The following is a 20,748-nucleotide window of genomic DNA, read 5'->3' as shown; positions in this document are numbered from 1 at the left end:
CAAAAAACACCCAAAGTTTACATCTTCATTAAGACCTCTCGGCTGTTTTGATCTGAGTATATGTATCCACCTCAGTTCAGATTTTAACAATCTCACAGTGACATCACCACCCCTTTCATTTGGTGTCACCTTGTCAATACCCATTACCCGCCATCCTTCCATTGACCCATCATGATGATCAAGCGCATGCTCAGCAACAGTGGTTAATGGTCTGTTGTCATTTCGGTCACGTTCTGCCAACCTAATTGTGGAGACATGCTTCTGTATTCTCGTTTTTAGTTGATTTTTTGTTTGTCCCACATATTTCTTGCCATATGGGATTCCAAGAGGTACACCACCCCTGTCGTCTGGCAATTTATAAAGTGTCTAACCGAGAATTTTTTCCCAGTGACACTGCTGTAAAATTCCTTTTTTGTCACCATCAATGGGCAAATAGAGCATCTACAGCATCTATAATTGCCTGTGATCCCCATTTTATTCCTATCTTTTACAAAATGGCTAGAAGTCAATAAAGTTTTCAGTGTGGGTGCCCTTTTGGCCGTAATACTTGGGTGGGGAGTAATGTATTGCTTCAAAGTTGGATCATTTGGTAAAATTGGCCAATGTTTGAGGATATCATACAGGTGATTCCATGCTGTATTGTATGGCGTGACTTATCTGGTTAGCCGATTCACTTTTTTCGGTTTAGTTTTCAAAAGATCTTGTCTACTTATGGCCCGTGCTTTCCTATTTGCCTGTTCAACACATTTCCTGGGATATCCTCTCCCTTTAAATCTTTCTTTGAGTGCCACACTTTCTTGTTCAAACGTCTCTGTAGATAACCAAATCTTTTTAAGACAAATGAACTGACCTGTCACCATTTGGTTTTCAAATTTTTGGTATGATATGAGTTAAAGTGTAGTAAACTGTTCACCGAGGTAGGCTTTCTGTAAATAGTGGTCTGTAAAAATCCAGATCCACTTTTGGAGATTTTAATGTCCAAAAAAATCAACCGTTGTTTCTGAGATATTGTATGGGAGTTTGATATACCATTCTGGGGTGGTATCGCTTCATCAACGACCTGTTCATATTATGGCAGGGACCCCGGACGGCTTGTCAAGAATTCCTCAATAAATTAAACAATAATTCATTAAATATCAAACTCACAATATCTCAGAAACAACGGTTGATTTTTTGGACATTAAAATCTCCAAAAGTGGATCTGGATTTTTACAGACCACTATTTACAGAAAGCCTACCTCGGTGAACAGTTTACTACACTTTAACTCATATCATACCAAAAATTTGAAAACTAACATCCCGACAGGTCAGTTCATTCGTCTTAAAAGGATTTGTTCATCTACAGAGACGTTTGAACAAGAAAGTGTGGCACTCAAAGAAAGATTTAAAGGGAGAGGATATCCCAGGAAATGTGTTGAACAGGCAAATAGGAAAGCACGGGCCATAAGTAGACAAGATCTTTTGAAAACTAAACCGAAAAAAGTGAATCGGCTAACCAGATTAGTCACGCCATACAATACAGCATAAAATCACCTGTATGATGATATCCTCAAGAAACATTGGCCAATTTTACAAAATGATCCAACTTTGAAGCAATACATTACTCCCCACCCAAGTATTACGGCCAAAAGGGCACCCACACTGAAAACTTTATTGACTTCTAGCCATTTTGTAAAAGATAGGAATAAAATGGGGATCACAGGCAATTATAGATGCTGTAGATGCTCTATTTGCCCATTGATGGTGACAAAAAAGGAATTTTACAGCAGTGTCACTGGGAAAAAATTCTCGGTTAGACACTTTATAAATTGCCAGACGACAATGGTGGTGTACCTCTTGGAATGCCCATGTGGCAAGCAATATGTGGGACAAACAAAAAATCAACTAAAAACGAGAATACAGAAGCATGTCTCCACAATTAGGTTGGCAGAATGTGACCGAAATGTCAACAGACCATTAACCACTGTCGCTGAGCATGCGCTTGATCATCATGATGGGTCAATGGAAGGATGGCGGGTAATGGGTATTGACAAGGTGACACCAAATGAAAGGGGTGGTGATGTCACTGTGAGATTGTTAAAATCTGAACTGAGGTGGATACATATACTCAGATCAAAACAGCCGAGAGGTCTTAATGAAGATGTAAACTTTGGGTGTTTTTTGAATACGTAACAATATATCATCTTGTATGTCATCTTTAGGTCCTTGAGTATTAACTTTCTTTACGATATTATAAGGTAAGGTTACTCAGTAATTGCCTGGAACCCCCAGTAAGTAGGGTCCCTTTTTTCATTTAGTGTGTTTTTCACTTTGACTGCTTGGTTTACACATTCTTTTCTTGACATCTTGGCATTCGTTCTCTCCCCCCTTCTAATATGATTTTCTTCCAGGTTGATCCCCTGTGGTGAGCAGTGTGGATCATGTATTGATAATTGGTCTTTTTCCCCTCCTTTTTCAACGTGACTAATACTTCTCTTTCAGGTTGATCCCCTGTGGTGAGCAGTGTGGATCATATATTGATTTAAAGAGAGTCTGAAGCGAGAATAAATCTCGCTTCAGACCTCATAAATAGCAGGGGCATGTGTGCCCCTGCTAAAACGCCGCTATAGCGCGGCTTAACGGGGGTCCCTTCACCCCCAAATCCCCCTCGATACACCGGGGGAGCGCTTCCTGGTTGGGGCAGGGCTAACCGCCGCAGCCCTGCCCCACGCGCGTCTGTCAGCGCGTATCTCCGCCTCTCCCCCGCCCCTCTCAGTCTTCCTTCACTGAGAGGGGCGGGGGAGAGGCGGCGATGCGCCGCTGACAGACGCGACTGGAGGCAGGGCTGCAGCCGTTAGCCCTGCCTCCAGGAAGAGACAGCCAGCGACTTTTTCTACGACACACTTTTGCGGGGGGTGGGTTGGGGGTGAAGGGACCCCCGTTTAGCCGCGGGATAGCGGCGTTTTAGCAGGGGCACACGTGCCCCTGCTATTTATGAGCTCTGAAGCGAGATTTATTCTCGCGTCAGAGTCTCTTTAACCAGTGACTCTCGTTCACTGTGGTAGAAAATGGTGTTGTGGTCCTTTATCTGTATTCCCTGCCATTTTTACTCACTCTGGGAGATTCTTGTTGTAAGTGTGGGACTGTACAGTAACCATTTTTTGTTATAGTTCTTTGGAAGTGATTTAATGGTTTAACTATTGTTCATCCCATCTCTCTGTTTAGAAATGGCATTTGTTTTGTACAATTTTGAAGATGCCCACGGAACCCCTTTTGGATGTGTCCATTTTTTTCCCCCCAAGTTTCCGCACATCAATTTTGGAATGCTTTAGAGACTTTGGCTTGAAGACCTGGCATTGGATATTCCCGTGTTTTTTCTAATTTTGTACAAATCTTATCAATTTAGACAGGATGCCTGGGAAAGCCCTGCTCAGTAACAGTTAAGGCATCTAATTACATTTATGATTGCTAAAGAATGTTTCTTCTCTGTATGTCAATGTATATAAGCTGTGTTTTTCAGTTTTGGTCAGGAACCAGTCCGACGAAGGCTTTTTATAAGTCGAAAGCTCACTGTTTATCCATCTCTAAGTTAGCCAATAAATGGTATCATCCTGATTCAAAACTTCTTGTTTGTACAATATGTAATCCTGCCACTAGATGGCAACATGTTTCCAGAGTTTATATTGTAATTCAATGTTTCTGATTATGTGTATATGTTTATATATGGAATTATCATTGATGGTAAAATTCCTTCTTTTCTCCGTTTTACTCTAACATTTTTCACCCCTTCAGGACCTCTATTCATTCTCCTCCTATATATTAAGTATAGACTCAGGATGGCCGAGTGATCAGCTGAGCCACCGTTGATGTGCGCTTTGATCATGCGCACATCACAAATAAGGGATACAACATAGGAGCCCAGGCAACGGGCTGGATTACCGTCGGTGTGCGCTGGGAGCATGCGCGCATCGGCGCGGGGTCCCGGCCGGATGCCTGACCATGACGTGTTATCAGAAACACGCCTATTGTAGGCGTGGATGTCAGATACACGGAAGTGCGGCCGCGCTTCACGTAATTCCGACAAGGAAGAGGATAGAAGGGGTATATTAGGGCGTTCTTTTCAAACAAACATTAGCCTCCAGAGAAGCAGTAGGACTGCGAGCGCGTAGGGCTGTCCCCCGCTCCTCCCGACCACCACTTGGGTAAAGTATTCCTCCTTCTTCAATTCTGATCACTCTTCTTATGCTAGGCGTATATTCATTAGTCTTTTTTTGCACATGGTTTGAATCCTGCGGCTTGGCAGGATTTACTGCACATCCATTTATTGCACAATTTTGCACAGATCTTTTTTGTTATAGATTGTTTGGATTCTTTTTTCAGGTCTTTTATGCATGTCAATTTTTTTATTCACTATTTTTAATGTATGCACAACGGCATTTTTTGCACCTGTAGCACTAGCACTTTATACCAGAGGAAGCCTTATCCTATTTATTGACAATCTTTACATTTAGTGGTTTGGAGGTGATTGTTTATCTACAATGTTGGGGGATTTTAATTGTAATTGTTTTTATCTGTTTTAAAGGGATATGTCCCTAATAAATTGATATTATTTTGGAGCCATTTCTGGAATTATTATTCATTTTATTGTAATTAATTTTGGGTTTGGTTACCCTCCACTATATATAGGCAGCCTTTTCTTATTTAGATTTGTTCAGCTTCTTTTTGCCTAGGTGGGCTATTGATAGTTATTGGCTCTCTTGCCCATATGTTTTGTGTACAATACGCCTCACGGTTTAGGGCCCCTAAAATGCCAGGGCAGTATAGGAACCCCACAAGTGACCCAATTTTAGAAAGACTAGGTATTCCGTTAGGTGTATGGTGAGTTCATAGAAGATTTTATTTTTTGTCACAAGTTAGTGGAAAATGACACTTTGTGAAAAAAAAAAAAAAATCAATTTCCGCTAACTTGTGACAAAAATAAAATCTTCTATGAACTCGTCATACACCTAACGGAATACCTAGTCTTTCTAAAATGGGGTCACTTGTGGGGTTCCTATACTGCCCTGGCATTTTAGGGGCCCTAAACCGTGAGGAGTAGTCTGGAAACCAAATGCCTCAAAAATGACCTGTGAAATCCTAAAGGTACTCCTAGGACGTTGGGCCCCTTAGCGCACCTAGGCTGCAAAAAAGTGTCACACATGTGGTATCGCCATACTCAGGAGAAGTAGTATAATGTTTTTGGGGTGTATTTTTACACATACCCATGCTGGGTGGGAGAAATATCTCTGTAAATGGACAATTGTGTGTAAAAAAAAAAAAAAAAAAAAAATTCTCATTTACAGAGATATTTCTCCCACCAAGCATTGGTATGTGTAAAAATACACCCCCAAACACATACTATTTCTCCTGATTACGGCGATACCACATGTGACACTTTTTTGCAGCCTAGGTGCGCTAAGGGGCCCAAAGTCCTATGAGCACCTTTAGGCTTTACAGGGGTGCTTACAATTTAGCACCCACAAAATGCCAGGACAGTAAACACCCCATAAATGACCCCATTTTGGAAAGTAGACATCCCAAAGTATTCAGAGAGGGGCATGGTGAGTCCGTGGCAGATTTCATTTTTTTTTTTTTTTTTTTGTCACAAGTTAGCAGAAATGGAAACAGTGTTTTATTTTTTTTGTCACTAAGTGTCATTTTCCACTAACTTGTGACAAAAAATAAAATCTTCTATGTACTCACCATGCCTCTTAGTGAATACTTTGGGATGTCTTCTTTGCACAATGGGGTCATTTGGGGGGTATCATTTTCTTGACAAAAGTCATGTCTTTTTTGAGGAATAAAATAAAAACTACCGTATTTTTCGGACTATAAGACGCTCCGGACTATAAGACGCACCTAGATTTAGAGGGCAAAAACCAGGAAAAAAAAAATACTAAATCTAGGTGCATCCATGGTCCAGGAGTGTCCTATAGACCTTTAAACTCCCCCAAGGTGTCTCTATCTAAGTTAAACTGCCCAACTATGCTAAACTCTGCTGCCCCCACCAACTACTCTAACCCCTGATGCCCCCAACTACACTACACTAACCACTGATGCCCCCAACTACACTACACTACTCTAACCCCTGATGCCCCCAACTACACTACACTAACCACTGATGTCCTCCCCCACCCAGCTACACAACACTACACAAACCTCTGCTTCCCTACGCCCCAAGCTAGCTACACTAACCACTGCAATTAAATTAAGGTCTCACCCATCATGAGAGGTTCCTGGGAGGGCTGCAGCAGAGCGATGTGGTGTTCCTGTGTGGCATAGCAGCAACCGCTGCAATGATCTATAATGCCTGTGTGAATCTTCCAGCTTGTCCCCACAGCAGCAGCACCACCACGATCAGTATTAACATCTCCCCAGGCCGATAGCAGCAGCCGCTGCAATGTCCATCTTTCAGCTTGTTCTCGGAGCAGCAGCAGCGCAATCAATGTTACCATCTCCCCGGGCCGATGGCAGCAGCCGCTGCAATGTCCTTCTTCTAGCGTGTCCCCCGGCAGCAGCGCGATCAGTTTTAACATCTCCCCGGGTGGCATGGCAGTAATCAATGTAAGATCGGTAATGCAGGTCCGCTCTGGCTTTGTCCCTGCATCAGCCCCGTGTCAGCTATTCCGGGCTGAGAGGAACATCTTTAGCCACGATGGTCGCAGTGTCCATCAGAGGCCACCACACTGCCTTGCTTATTGGCACCCTCTCATGACCTGCGGCGCACGTGCGCCGGGGTCATAGGATGAACCAATAAGCAAGGCAGTATGGTGGCCTCTGATGGACACTGCGACCATCGTGGCTAAAGATGTTCCTCTCTGCCCGGAATAGCTGACACGGGGCTGATGCAGGGACAAAGCCAAAGCGGACCTGCATTACCGATCTTACATTGATTACTGCCATGCCACCCGGGGAGATGCTAAAACTGATCGCGCTGCTGCCGGGGGACACGCTAGAAGAAGGACATTGCAGCGGCTGCTGCCATCGGCCCGGGGAGATGGTAACATTGATTGCGCTGCTGCAGCTCCGAGGACAAGCTGAAAGATGGACATTGCAGCGGCTACTGCTATCGGCCTGGGGAGATGGAAACACTGATCGTGCTGCTGCCGGAAGACAAGCGGAAAGATGGACATTGCAGCGGCTGCTGCTATTGGCCCGGGGAGATGGTAACACTGATTGCGCTGCTGCCGGGGGGAAAGATGGACATTCCAGATCATCGGCCAGGTAGATGTTAACATTGATCCCGCTGCTGCTCTGGGGACAAGCTGGGAGATTCACACAGGCGCACAGGAACACGTGAACACAAGCGCCCGGATAGATACATTGTTACATTCGGACTATAAGACGCAGTAACTTTTTCTCCCCACTTTTGGGGGAGAAAAAGTGCGTCTTATAGTCCGAAAAATACGGTAAATATCACAGCAGCAATCAAATAGCACCAAAAGAAAGCTGTATTAGTGACAAGAAAAGGAGGTAAAATTCATAGAGATAGTAGGTTGTATGACTGAACAATAAACCGTTAAAGCTGCAGTAGTCTGAATGGAAAAATAGTGTTTGGTCCTTAAAGGGAAGATCTGCGCTACTGGCTGAAAAAATAAAAATACCAATCCTCTTACCTGGGGCTTCCTCCAGCCTGTGGCAGGCAGGGCGTGCCCTCGGCTCTTCTGTGCTCCAACGTGCGGTAGTTCTGCGCCTGCGCAGTACAGCCCGGAGGACATCCGATGACGTCAGCACGCCCCCGTGAGGCGCATTTTGGAGCGCAGAAGAGCCCGACCTGGAAGACGGCCTGGCCAGGTGGGGTGCGCCAACGGAGAAGACCGGGAGCCTGCGGAGCAGCGCCGAGGGCACGTCCTGCCTGCCACGGACTGGAGGAAGCCCCAGGTGACAGCAACATAGAAGAAAAGTAATTTATGGCTAATTTTCTCAGGAAGAAATGTACTTCTTCGTTGTATGTGTTTTAAATTTTAAGATTTTTGCGACAGTTCCTCTTAAAGGGGTTTTAAGGCTGCAGCCCTTAAGTGGTTAAAAAATAGAGCAGTGCTCAAGGCCTAATGTCCCAGTTACCACCGGTAGTGTAGACCAAAAGCCCAATGGCATCTTTGACCAACTTCCAAAATCCTTGTGAGTGTATGAGAATTTTGGAAGTTGGTCAAAGATTGCACTGGACATTTGGTCTACACTACCGTGGTGGTAACTGGGACATTAGGCCCTGCTCTATTTTGTATTTAGTGACATACTCCTTGCTGGACAGGAAGTACATCACTGGGATCCCCGTCAGTCCGCCCATGTGTGCCGCAATGCCCTCCTGTTGTGCACACTGCCTGTGTTGTCCATTGACTTGCATTACTGCATGATCTGTGCGGTAAGCGCGGTTCATGCGGTAATGCGCTGCAGCCTTTGCATCGGCACTGCGGAGATTTGGACATTTCCGTTGCACCGCGTCACATGAATTGTACAAGTCTCCATAGACTTGCATGTCCCTTGTGGCGGGGAAGAGTACCGCAGTGCGATGCAGTGTGCAAGGGACCTAAAAGGATAATTCATACTAATGGCGAGCAGCTTCTAACTAATGAGGGAATGGAGAGGATCTCAGTGTCAGCATAGAATAGGTCAGGTAAGGTTATTTCTTCACCTGAAACTGGCATTCCTAATTCACTGGTCACCATCATGTCCCCCTCCTCCACACACTGCCGGCAACCCGTCACTTCTGTCTCCTCCTCTTCTTCAACCACTTGAGGACCGCAGTGTTAAACCCCCCTAAAGACCAGGCCAATTCTTGCTGCACTGGGCTGTGCAGGCTTTTCAGCCTCCTGCCCAGCTAAGACGCATGGCGATTGGACTCCCCTCCTATTTTTGTCCCTAAGGGGGGTGTCCGATCGCTGCTGCCACTTTTTTTTTTCTGCCTCATAGAGGCTCTCTCTCGCTCCGTCCTCCCGCCCCTCAGCCTACAGAAATGAACAGGACGGCGATCTGTCCTGTTCTCCGCCTCTCATAGGCATCGGCCTATGAAAGCGAGGCGATCCCGAGCCAATCAGAGGCCGGGGATCGCCGATCTCGTACAGCGCTGCTGGAGACTGCAGCACTGTACGGATGTAAACAAAGGGGATTTCTTTCCCCTTTCTTTTACAAACAGCCTGTTAGCCGCAAATCGGCGGCTAGCAGGCTGATCACGGAGCGGAACTCCGTGAACCGGCAGGGAACGATCGCGCATGCGCGAGGCCGTTCCCTGGGAAACCACAGCTCAAGGACTTGACGCCAGTTAGCGTTAGGCGGTCCTGGGGCTGCCGCTGCGGTCACGCCCATTGGCGTGATGCGGTCGTTAAGTAATTAATATCGACATTTATATTGGCCAGTTTTTCAGCCTAAACAAACTAAAAAAAAAAAAAATCATAGAAGTACGTATCACACATTACAAATAGTAAACTAAGACTGCATAGAAGAGTTGTAGAACTTCAGTTGCATCTACCCGATTATGGTGGGGGATGATGGGATCTTCCTGTGGACAATCCTGGGAATAACGAGGACCCTCCATAATGCTCTTTCCTTTACAAGATATGAAAGTCTCCTCTTATCTGGTAAGGTGATACTCCATCTTGATGTCCTTGAGAGGTCCTTGTGTGCTTGTATATACTGCCACTCCTGCATGGAGAGAGAGATGGTGACATCCTGATGTTTTACAAGAACTTGACCTGTGCCGTTTCTAAACATAGGCTAGCTAAGGCCCTGTGCCTGAAGCATCCTAGGAATAAAGGGTGTGCTATGATTCCTTATTAGTGCTTCCAGGGTGTGGACCTTGGGGATGTGAGCTAGCAGAGTCGTGTGAGCAGGAGCTGAAAGGGGAGAAAGCTGCCAATTTCTGCAGCATCACCCAGTCCACTGCCACTAGAGACTCGCTGCCAATTCCCCCACTACCACCAGGTAGTATATCATAGCCTGCCACCTACTACCTGCCACCCTTATTTGTCAATGCTCATCAGCTACCTTTATCTATTGCTACAATCACCTGTCACTAGACTCTACCCACCTCTACCTGACTGTCATTAGACTCTACCCACCTCTACCTGACTGTCACTAGACTCTACCCACCTCTACCTGACTGTCACTAGACTCTACCATTACTACCTGCCTGTTACTAGATTCTACCGATCACTACCTGCCTGTCACTGGACTCTACTGATCACAACCTGCCTGTAACTAGACACTAACAGACTCTACCAATCACTACCTGTCTGCCACTAGAATCTAATGATTATTACCTAAGTGCCACTACATTCTACCAATCGTTGCCCATCTGCCCTGCATTGGAAGAGAAAGAGCAAGTTATCAGATCAAGCAGTACCTGGCTTATATATGGCAGCAGGTAAGGTGGCCCAGCAAATACTATGCTAATTACACCTTCAGCACAAATATACAGGAGCTTAAAACTGAACGCAATACAGACATCAATTCAACATATTGCAATACATGTTAACAGGGATGCCACTTGCAAGCTGTCTTGTATCCCCACCCTAACCTCTCTGGAGAGTTACCCCAAATTAGAGACTTGGCAGCTACTTATAAAAACAAAGTGCCAAACACCAAGCACCAGACCAAGCACCAAGTGACCAGTATGCCATTAATTTTGACTATCTGCCTTTCTTAGTTTTATATCCCTGCGATTGATATTACCTGCTTATCACTGATAATATCTATTAATGAGTGATCTGTGCTTGTTAGTATTACCTGCCTGTCATCGATATCTGTTATTGCTGGTGATACCTGCATGCAGTGTTCTCCCCAGAATTTTTTTCCAGCCAGGTGGCAGGAAACATTAGCCGGGTGGGGTGGGACAGGGAAATACAGGGTAGACTCTTAATGAGGCAAACTGCTCTATGGCCCAAGGCCCCAGAGCTGGCTGATGGGCCTCCAGGTCTACCCCAGTACATAATGTTCCCCCAAAAGGAGGCAGGGCCAGCCAGGAGAGCAGTGAATAATAGTTTGGAGGCGGGATCACACCCGCCCAGCCCTCCATCCTGTGTGTCATCTGCAGTTGCAGAGGGAGTGTGTGAGAAACACTCTAATGTACCAGTGCTGCTGCCCTCTAGAGTTTGCTCCCTGAATTACATGATTTAGGTTTGCATGATGGTAATTCAGGCAGCACACTCTAGGGGGCAGCAGTGCTGATCACTGGCACATTAGACCCTAGTTCCCCAACCCTCAAGGCCCACCAACAGTACATTTTGCAGGAAACCACAAACATTCACAGGTGAGGTAATTAGTGTCTCATCAGAACTGATTAACTGCCTCTGTGGATTTCCACAAAACATGCACTGTTGGTGGGCCTTGAGGACAGGGGTGGGAAACGCTGCATTAGTCGATCTTTCTTAAGGTGCCCATACATCAGGTGACTATGGCAGCCGATCGACTAACCAATTTGATTATTATCGAATTGGTTAAAAATCAGTGCCGCCAAAGTGCAGGCCCGACCGATGATGCGACCAACTTCAGACCAAATGTGCGTACATTTATATATTACCTGTCCTGTGTCAGCCTCCACGCGGTGTCCTGTCTCTCCAGGGACGCATATTGCACATCGTCTGACTTCAGACACTATGTGCCGCCGCCAGCGCGTATGCATGTATGCAGCTGATGTAACCCGGAAAGATGGACGGACACCACGCGGAGGCTGACACAGGACAGGTATAAATGCACACACAGGGCACACATTTATACATTAAAGGGCAGCCGCGGGCTCAGCCGATTCCCTGAAGATTTCATGCTGAAATCGGACGGGAATCGGCCTGCAGTATATGGGCAGTTTTGACAAAGACAGATTTATCTCTAATCAGATTCTATTAGAGATAAATTTGTCTCTTTACTAGTATAGGAGAAAGAACACCTCAAAAAGCAGCCAAACCAAACTGGAATAGGCAATAATTCAATCCAACTTTATTGAAACATCACATTAAAAACCAAAATTCAGGAGGTGGGCCAAATTAGACAATAATCACCAAGTATTGAATAATAGCAACATGGGGGGGGGGGGGGGGGGCTTTAAGAGAATATATAAAGTGCTGATAGTACAATAAAGTGCCATGATATGAAGCTTATACAAACACTTGTGCAAATGAGCAAACTTAATATATACAGGTAGTCCTCGGTTAACGAACGAGATAGGGACTGTAGGCTCGTTCTTAACCTGAATCCATCCTTAAGTCGAGACAGCGCCGATTTAAATGTTTTTAAAGAGAACCCGAGGTGGGTTTGAAGATTATCTGCATACAGAGGCTGGATCTGCCTATACAGCCCAGCCTCTGTTGCTATCCCAAACCCCCCTAAGGTCCCCCTGCACTCTGCAATCCCTCATAAATCACAGCCACGCTGCTGACAAACAGCTTGTCAGAGCTGGCTGTGTTTATCTCTATAGTGTCAGTCTGCTGCTCTCCCCGCCTCCTGCAGAACTCCTGTCCCCGCCTGCATCCCTTCCCTCCCTGCTGATTGGAGGGAAGGGACGGGGCAGGGACCGGAGCTATGCAGGAGGCGGGGAAGCAGCTGAGACTGGCACTACAGATGTAAACACAGCCTCACAGCACGGCTGTGATTTATGAGGGATTGCAGAGTGCAGGGGGACCTTAGTGGGGTTTGGGATAGCAACAGAGGTTGGGCTGTATAGGCAGATCCAGCCTTTGTATGCAGATAACATTCTTTACACACACCTCGGGTTCTCTTTAAGTACATTTACACTGCTCTAAAGACGCCGTGTGTGTGGGGAGGTGAGCAGATACATACCGCACACCTCCCGTGCCCTGGCGTCACCCTCTGCCATTGCAAAACACCTCCGTATCATTACACAGATCCGCTCCCTCTGACCCGGATACTATACTGCACTGCGCAGTATGCCGGGTCGCCTCCTGGCCTGCGTCAGAGGATGCGGATCTGTGTAATGATACGGAGGTGTTTTGCAATGGCAGAGGGTGACGCCAGGGCATTGGAGAGGTGCGGTATGTATCTGCTCACCTCCCCACACACACATGGCGTTTTTAGAGCAATGTAAATGTACTTTAAAACATTTAAATCGGCGCAATCCGGCGGTCGCGGTGATGTAATCGACGGGGCGGAGCAATCGTCGGGCCGTTCGTAAAGCGGCCGTACGTAACCCAAGGACTACCTGTATATCAAAAAAGTGCAAAATTGTGACAATATTCAAAGATTAGAAAAAAGACTGAAAAACAGCAATAAGCAAAGGGAACACAGAAAAGTGCAGTAAGAATGCCCAGGAGGGAAAAGTATTAGCGGTGAAAACAAGTGAAAGATTGTGGGCTCGATTCACTAAAGGGTGGTAAGTGTTAGCATGGCAGTGAAAAGCGGCTTTGCACATGCAAACTACCTAGCACCCGAGTTGGCACGTGCAAAGCCTTTACACTCGAGTTGACACGTGCAAAGCCTTTACACTCGAGTTGACACGTGCAAAGCCTTTACACTCGAGTTGACACGTGCAAAGCCTTTACAAGTGATAACTGAGTTATCACGCTTTAGTGAATCGAGACCACTAGTTTACTGTGCGGGCAAAGCTCCATTGATTTCAAGGCTTTGCATGTGCTAACTAGTATGCTAAGTAGTTTGCACATACTAACTACTTAGCACCCTAGTTTGCACGTGCAAAGCTTTTAGACGTGATAACTAAGTTATCACGCTTTTGTAAGTAAATTCATATAGTTGAAGATGATCCCTCACAGAGATTACCCCATGGCAAGCCCTGGGGCTTAGCGCAGTATCAATGGGAAAGACATGCGTCAGCGTGGTTAGTAACCATGGGGAAACGCTGCATCGGGATCCGTCCTTCCTGGAAAATACAAAAGAAATTAGGTTAAAAACAGTGTAAACACAACTCTGCCGTCATAAATACAGAACAAACATGAAAGATTGTTATAGACTAAGGGTTACATAAAAAGCCTTGCATGTACCTATAATGGGAACAGATAGGATCACATAGCAAGCATAAGACCTGGGTCATCGAGGAGTGAAGAGAGAGAGAGTAAAAAGGAACAAAAAGATGGAGAACAGAGAGACTAAAGAAAGGAGGAAAAGAAACAGGGAATGGGAAACAGAATGAAAAGAAACTGGACGAGGAACCGAGGGGATGAGAGGAGAGATAAACCAGAGGTTCTGGAAGAATCCCAGCAATAAAGAGGAATCCTAACATTCTTAAGTAAACCATAGGAGCGCATTACACATAATGCATCCCCATAAATTAAACCGACATAATTGGAGGTTGGGGATAATATATCACAGAATCAACAGAGTAATACAGTAATGAATGTTGTTCCAGAAACCAGTAGAGCTCATTCAGTCCCAATCTACCACCCCCTTCGGTGAGATCAGTCTAGCCTCCTCTTTTCTCAGTCATTGGTCCAGTGGCGTAGCAATAGGGGTTGCAGAGGTAGCGACCGTATCGGGGCCCTTGGGCCAGACGGGCCCTCCCTCAGCCACAGTCTTAGCTTTGTATTGGTCTTGTGCTGGTAATCACATTAACACACTGTCAGAGGTGCAAGAAGGGGATGGGAAGCAATGTGATTGTCTTCGGCAGGTTTTGGTGCACCGTATCATTTGTTATGTATAGAGTGCTTAGGGGCCCAATGTGAAACTCGCATCGGGGCCCATAGCTTCTTAGCTACGCCTCTGCATTGGTCCCCATTTCCTCCCCTGTGTGGTACCTCTACTTGCTTCAAACCCAGAAATCTAAAAAACATTTGCATTACCTCCATGTTCTTCTCTCACCAGGGCCGGAGCTACCATAGAAAAAAATGGGCAATTGCCCCAGGGCCCCAGAGCCTGTAGGGGCCCCCAAGGTGTCCCTCACCCATCTTAACTGTTGCTCCCCAGGGACTCTGCAGAATCTTAAAGAGACTCCGTAACAAAAATTGCATCCTGTTTTTTATCATCCTACAAGTTCCAAAAGCTATTCTAATGTGTTCTGGCTTACTGCAGCAGGTTCTACTATCACCATCTCTGTAATAAATCAATGTATCTTTCCCTTGTCAGACTTGTCAGCCTGTGTCTGGAAGGCTGCCAAGTTCTTCAGTGTTGTGGTTCTGCTATGCACTCCCCCCTCAGGGGGGAAAGAAACACACAAATGATCTCTTGAGATTCAAAAGGAATGCTGTATACAGCCTGCTTGTGTATGGATGTATTTTCTATGTGTGGACATACTGTACATCAACCTACTTCCTGTTTTGGTGGCCATTTTGTTTGTTTATAAACAAACTTTTTAAAAAAACTGTTTTTAACCACTTTTAATGCGGCGGGGAGCGGCGAAATTGTGACAGAGGGGAATAGGAGATGTCCCCTAACGCACTGGTATGTTTACTTTTGTGCAATTTTAACAATACAGATTCTCTTTAAGTTGGGAGGTGATTGGGGGATGGTCAGCAGCCAGCTCAGGGGCCCAGGAGGGAACTTTAGCTGCAACAAAGGGCCTCTAATGACGCTTTTTGGTCGGGGGGGGGGGGGGTCTGTTGGGGGGCCCCCAGGCTAATTTTGCCCTAGGGCCCAATTGTTACTTCAACCGGCCCTGTCTCTCACATGGACCATCAGTCTGCTTGCCACCTTTCCAGTCTCTACAGACTTAAAATGTTCTTGAAATCTCATGCTGAGTTGCCTGGTAAGTTTCCCAATATAGAACTGACCACCGCGTACACCACAAATAAGGATTTGCAGTGAATAAATTTCCATATAGTGAGCATGGTCCCTCCCAGGCGATCTGTCTTACCCGGGATGAACGGATTGCAATGGGTGCTATTGTGACATTTATAACTTCCTAATGCCCGTAATTCTTCCAACCAATTTAGTCGTTGGTAAACTCGTTCCTAAACTCACTTAGTGTCAGTATGGTACTCGCCCGTCTAAAGTAAACTAGTGGTCTATCTCCCTGCACCGACTTCAATTCTAGGCTGTCCTTCAGATCTAGCCAATTCCTAAAAATGCTCATACAAATGTTTTCAGTCATTGGGGAATAGTTAAATATAAATGGGATCTGCTGTTTGCCCACTAACCCCGATCATCACTCCTCCTTCCCTTCTTACTCCTCATGAAAAGGGACTCCCGTGTTCAAGAATTTGCTTTGTTGTAGGCCTCTACAAGCAAAGACATAGGATCGCCTCTTGCCATGAGTCTATATCCCAACTCCTTACTCTGGTTTTTAAAATCCTCCTGTTTATTATTCCACTTCTGCTGTTCTTCTGGCACCTGAGGGGGATCCTAGAAGAGGGAGGGGGCGGGCCCCTAGAAGAGGGAGGGAGGGGGTGGGTGCCACCATGACACTGATGCCGCCTGAGGAAGTGGTGTCACGAATGGCCCAGGGATGACCATAGGTGTTCTTCCCTGCCATTAGCAATTACACAAGTAAACAAGAGTTTCACTGCCCAATAATGATCGGTGACAGTAGGAATTCCAATATGTACTGGACAGACTGACCCATGTAGCAAACCATATAAGGAAAGCATTTATCTTGGAATGGCATTTGGGAAATAACAGTTACCATGGTGATATGGATTGGATTTAACAACTAAGGGAAGCAATCATAATACTCAGTTTGTTCCCTTTGGCTTGTGGGAAACCCCAGCATGCTTTGCAAAGACTTCATCCTTGGAGGGGCCCCTCTACCACTAAGTGATAAAAAGGAAGGCCTACCTGGTTACTGTTGCTGGGGTAGAGAGAGAGGTATCAAGATGAATCATAATAATGCCTTCCCATTTCTGTTGTGTGTCTCCCCTACTGGGCAGACTGTATGACTGTGTAACCTTAGCTTTGTCTGTAACACAACTGCATGTTTTCATGGCTCATATCACTGCAACTGGAAAAAGCCACTATATAAAGCTACAATAATAATACAAATAAAATTAATAAGAATAAACCATGCAGTGTAACCTGATCTGTTAATGGAATGGAGTTACTGTCTGGACTAAAAAACTTGTGGCTTTTCTTAGCAATTCGCCATCTACTGGTTATAAATGGTAAATACCAAATCTTTGCATGTAGTTTTTCATAGTCTATTAACTGAACATTTAAAAACTAGAATACGTTAGAATGAGAGGTCACCTGATCCCATCTTATCGCTGCCCAGGTAGGAGCTGTTACTGCGTATGCTGGTGTATGACAGGACCGAATCACCATTACTGCTACACTCACTGCAGAGAGGAGAGATCAGACACCAATTGACACCAGAGAAATACAGAGATTGATGTACGGATTATACACTGAACACAAAAATACATTTTAGTGTTAGGATAAAATAACGCCAGGCCCCATCCCCACACAATATGAATACTATGGCTGCAAGCTAAATAAAGCACTCAGGTGGCGTGGCAGCACAGTGGCGTAGTGGATAGTGCTCTCGCCTTGCAGTGCTGAGCCCCCAGCTAGAATCCCAGCCAGGTCAACATCTACAAGGAGTTTGTATGTTCTCCCTGTGTCTGTGTGGGTTTCCTCTGGGCACTCTGGTTTCCTCCCACATCACAAAAACATACAGAAGTTAATTGGCTTCCCCCTAAAATTGGCCCTAGACTATGATACATGCACTACACAATGCATACATAGACATAGGACTATGGTAGGGCCTAGATTATGATCCCCTCTGAGGGACAGTTGGAGACAAGACAATATATACTCTGTACAGTGCTGCGTAATATGTCGGCGCTATATCAAATACTTAAAGTGAACCTCTGGACTAAAAAAAAAAAAAAAATCTACTTAGCAGAACTGAAAAGGCTTGGTGTTTAACAGTTTCACAGCTGCATTTTTAGCTAAGCTCCACCCATCACAGAAAACTACCCGGGTGGTTTTTCCCTGATGCTGTGCAAAGCATGATGGGATTTCCTATGTTATTCACGTCGCCTAGCAACTAGGAGGGGTGATCAGGACACAGGACAGTTGGAACTGTGTCTCATGCTCCCTGTCACCTCCTTTCAACCAAAAAGATGGCTGCCCTCATGAAATCAAACATTTGCCTGTTCTTTTAAAACAGGGTGGGTAAGAGATTATATTACCTATCTATTTTAATGAACATAACTAATGTAACTTAATGACAGTATGTTTGTTTAGGCTGAAGTTCCTCTTTAAATTAAAAAAGGGTCTACTTCTAGAACTGTTGCGGACACAAAAAAATAAAAGTCATGCAGAAAGCAAATAGGTGGTCTGCCACTACCAGCAGAAAGCGATCAATTCCTTCCACATGACACAGCGATTTTATCTCTTCTCCTAATCGAAAAGCAGCAGCCAGTCCTTGGAGAGCAGATAGTCCAGACAGTGTAAGTTGCAGACAGCCTCCACTGTGTCCCTCTGTGCCACCTCTCTCACACCCAGTGCATCCTTCTGTCCCCATGTGCCTCCTCTGCCCTCCCCACTGTGCGTCCTGTCCACCTTTGTGCTCCCTTCAGAGGCGTAGTTATGGGGGCGCATTTGTCAATGAGTGCAGCCCTGTGAGGGCGCTCAGTGCAGCCTTCACACTCCCATGTTGGTGACGTCGCCTGGCCGGTTGCCCGAAGTGCCCCTGCCTCTCTCCGCAGGAGTGTTGAAGCTTTAAAGAGTAACTGTCAGGCTGCAAAAGCTAATTTAAACCTCTATTCTCCTGTGTTAAACAGAATAGAAGGAAGCCAAAAAGGCAATACTGAAGTTAAAAATCTCTCTTACTTTTAATGTGTGCGCTTATCAGCAAAGCTGTTAGACCCAAGCTCTCAAAAGGACGAAAGGCCGCATACAATACTGCAAAGCATTCTGGGGCTGCTTGGGTCCTCCCCTAGGCTGCAAGTGAGAAAGTACAGGCTCATGTTACAACAGCTTAGCAGTGAAAAATCTCAGGGCAGAGTACACTGCAGGAGTCCGCTATTGTTCCTAGCCACATGGCTAATCAATATTCACTGCACAATAGTGTTATTCATTACCAATCTTTTGTGTGAGTGGAATCATCAGGTAGCAGGCAGGACATGACGACACATTTGGCTTCATAGGAGACAGACAAACATGGAACCTGCCATGAGCATCATTCTCTGCAAATACTATATAAAAATTCTGTGAAATCCAAACGTGGACAGTGAAATGCATATGTAATGTAAGTACAGCCAATCTTTAGCTACTGATATATGTGTTTTTTTTCTCTGAGACCCTATACCTAACAGCTCCTCTTTAATAACAGCAGAAAAAGGGGGCACAACTGGCTATCTGTAGAGGTTAAAGGGGAGCATATCTGAACAGTGGAAGAGGGCACATTTGGCTGACTGAGGAAAGGGGGGTACATCTAAACAGTAATTATACATTGAGCACCACTCATGAGGACACCCGCATTCTGATGCATGACCACATCCATTTTGTCTAAAGGGGACGCAAAAACTGTTTTTTCAGGCGCTGAAAGTCCTACCGCAACAGAGGAGCATAGCACAGCAGAAGCTGTGCTCTCATCTCCCATCTGGAGTCCAGCATTGTGGAGTCTGGCAGAAAGGTGAGTTCACAGCTTCTGCTGCGCTATACTCTGCATTTACACAGTAGGCATGGGGAGTGCAGGAAGGGGGTGCGCAATGAAATGTGATAGGATGAGGGAGTTGTTTTTATCTCAGGGACTCTGTACCTCCTGATATGACTGAGGAAGGCCGAAACACATAATGAGGATGCTGGCGCACATGAAATAGGCCATGCCCACATCCACCACTCCTGGTTCCACAGAGATCTGGATGCCCACACCGCTGGTCACAGAGCAGAGGGGATATAGTGCGAGGCAGAGGAGAGCCTACCCACATATTTATACGCTTGATACGTCCTTACGGTTTGTAAGTTTTATTCCTTTTTTGCAGTTATTAAAGTTGCTTTTAATGCTCTATAGAGTGCTCCTCGTTCACATGTAGAATGCCAACGTTTGTTCAGAAGTTTTTTGGAGTTGTGCTAGTGTTTTCCCACTGCTATTGAGACTGTCTGGGTGCATGACTACTAGAAACTGTTCTGGCTTCAGGGACAGCCTGTGCCTCCTTACATAGCACATGCTTTATATTCTCGTGTGTGGGATCTCAGAGAGGCACCGCTAGAAAGTATAGTTATCCATTATTCCCCACTCCAGTATAGGTAGCCTGGTGGCCCTCCCCCCACCTTCTCCAAAATAGGTAGCCTGGTGGCCCTGCTGGTCTATTTAACTGCAGTAGAGTCTAAATCACAAGAGAAACAGACAAACAGCTAATCTTGTCAGATATGACAATAAATGTTAAAAAAAAAAAAAAAAAAAAAAAACCTGATCCGCTGCATGCTCTGGGTCTATGGCTTAAAGCATTATAGGCAGAGACAGCCAGACAACTGGTCTAGAAAAATATGGCAGCCATAATATACCTGGGCCCATATGCAATTCATTTTTTCACCTGAGTTTTCTCCTAGGTGATAATGTTAAACTTGTCAATATTTTGAGAGTACTTTTTGTTACTTTTTTAGTTGAAAAGTGCTGGAACGTTATTTTAAATCGAAGATGAAAAATTATCTCCTAGGAGAAAACTCATGAGAAAAAATGAATTGCATATGGCCCCTGTTGCTTTAACTTCCCTTATACATACATATAATGTGGTGACACACTTATCCAAATCACTCCAAAAGTTAAGGAAGCTCACTGGAAGTATTTATAACACATTTTTAGCCAATTTTAAAGCGGAGGCCTGGGGCCCCCGACGCGGCGGACCGCGGGTCGGGTCCTGCAAGGGGCCCACAGGCCGGAGGCCTGGGGCC

General features: G+C 45.5%; 1 protein-coding gene across 3 annotated transcripts in view; it reads right to left on the bottom strand.

The window, feature by feature from the left end:
• Nucleotides 1–20,748, bottom strand: part of LOC137545143 (cystatin-A1-like) — a 123,840-nt gene that overhangs the window by 85,095 nt on the left and 17,997 nt on the right. The window contains exons 3-5 of one of the 3 annotated variants that reach the window (XM_068266254.1): nucleotides 17,095–17,183; nucleotides 13,741–13,840; nucleotides 9,485–9,657 (exon numbers count right to left, since the gene is read on the bottom strand). In XM_068266254.1, the coding sequence (XP_068122355.1) occupies nucleotides 9,485–9,550 (66 nt within the window). In that variant the 5' untranslated portion in view covers nucleotides 9,551–9,657; nucleotides 13,741–13,840; nucleotides 17,095–17,183. Of the gene's footprint in view, nucleotides 1–9,484; nucleotides 9,658–13,740; nucleotides 13,841–16,187; nucleotides 16,242–17,094; nucleotides 17,184–20,748 lie in introns of those variants that run through there. The other 2 variants (XM_068266255.1, XR_011026002.1) reach the window with 2 other exon arrangements.

This window comes from Hyperolius riggenbachi, chromosome 2, assembly GCF_040937935.1.
Source record: "Hyperolius riggenbachi isolate aHypRig1 chromosome 2, aHypRig1.pri, whole genome shotgun sequence".
NCBI lineage: Eukaryota > Metazoa > Chordata > Amphibia > Anura > Hyperoliidae > Hyperolius > Hyperolius riggenbachi.
Note: the sequence above shows the minus strand (reverse complement) of the source record. Positions and strands in the feature narration are given on the sequence as shown.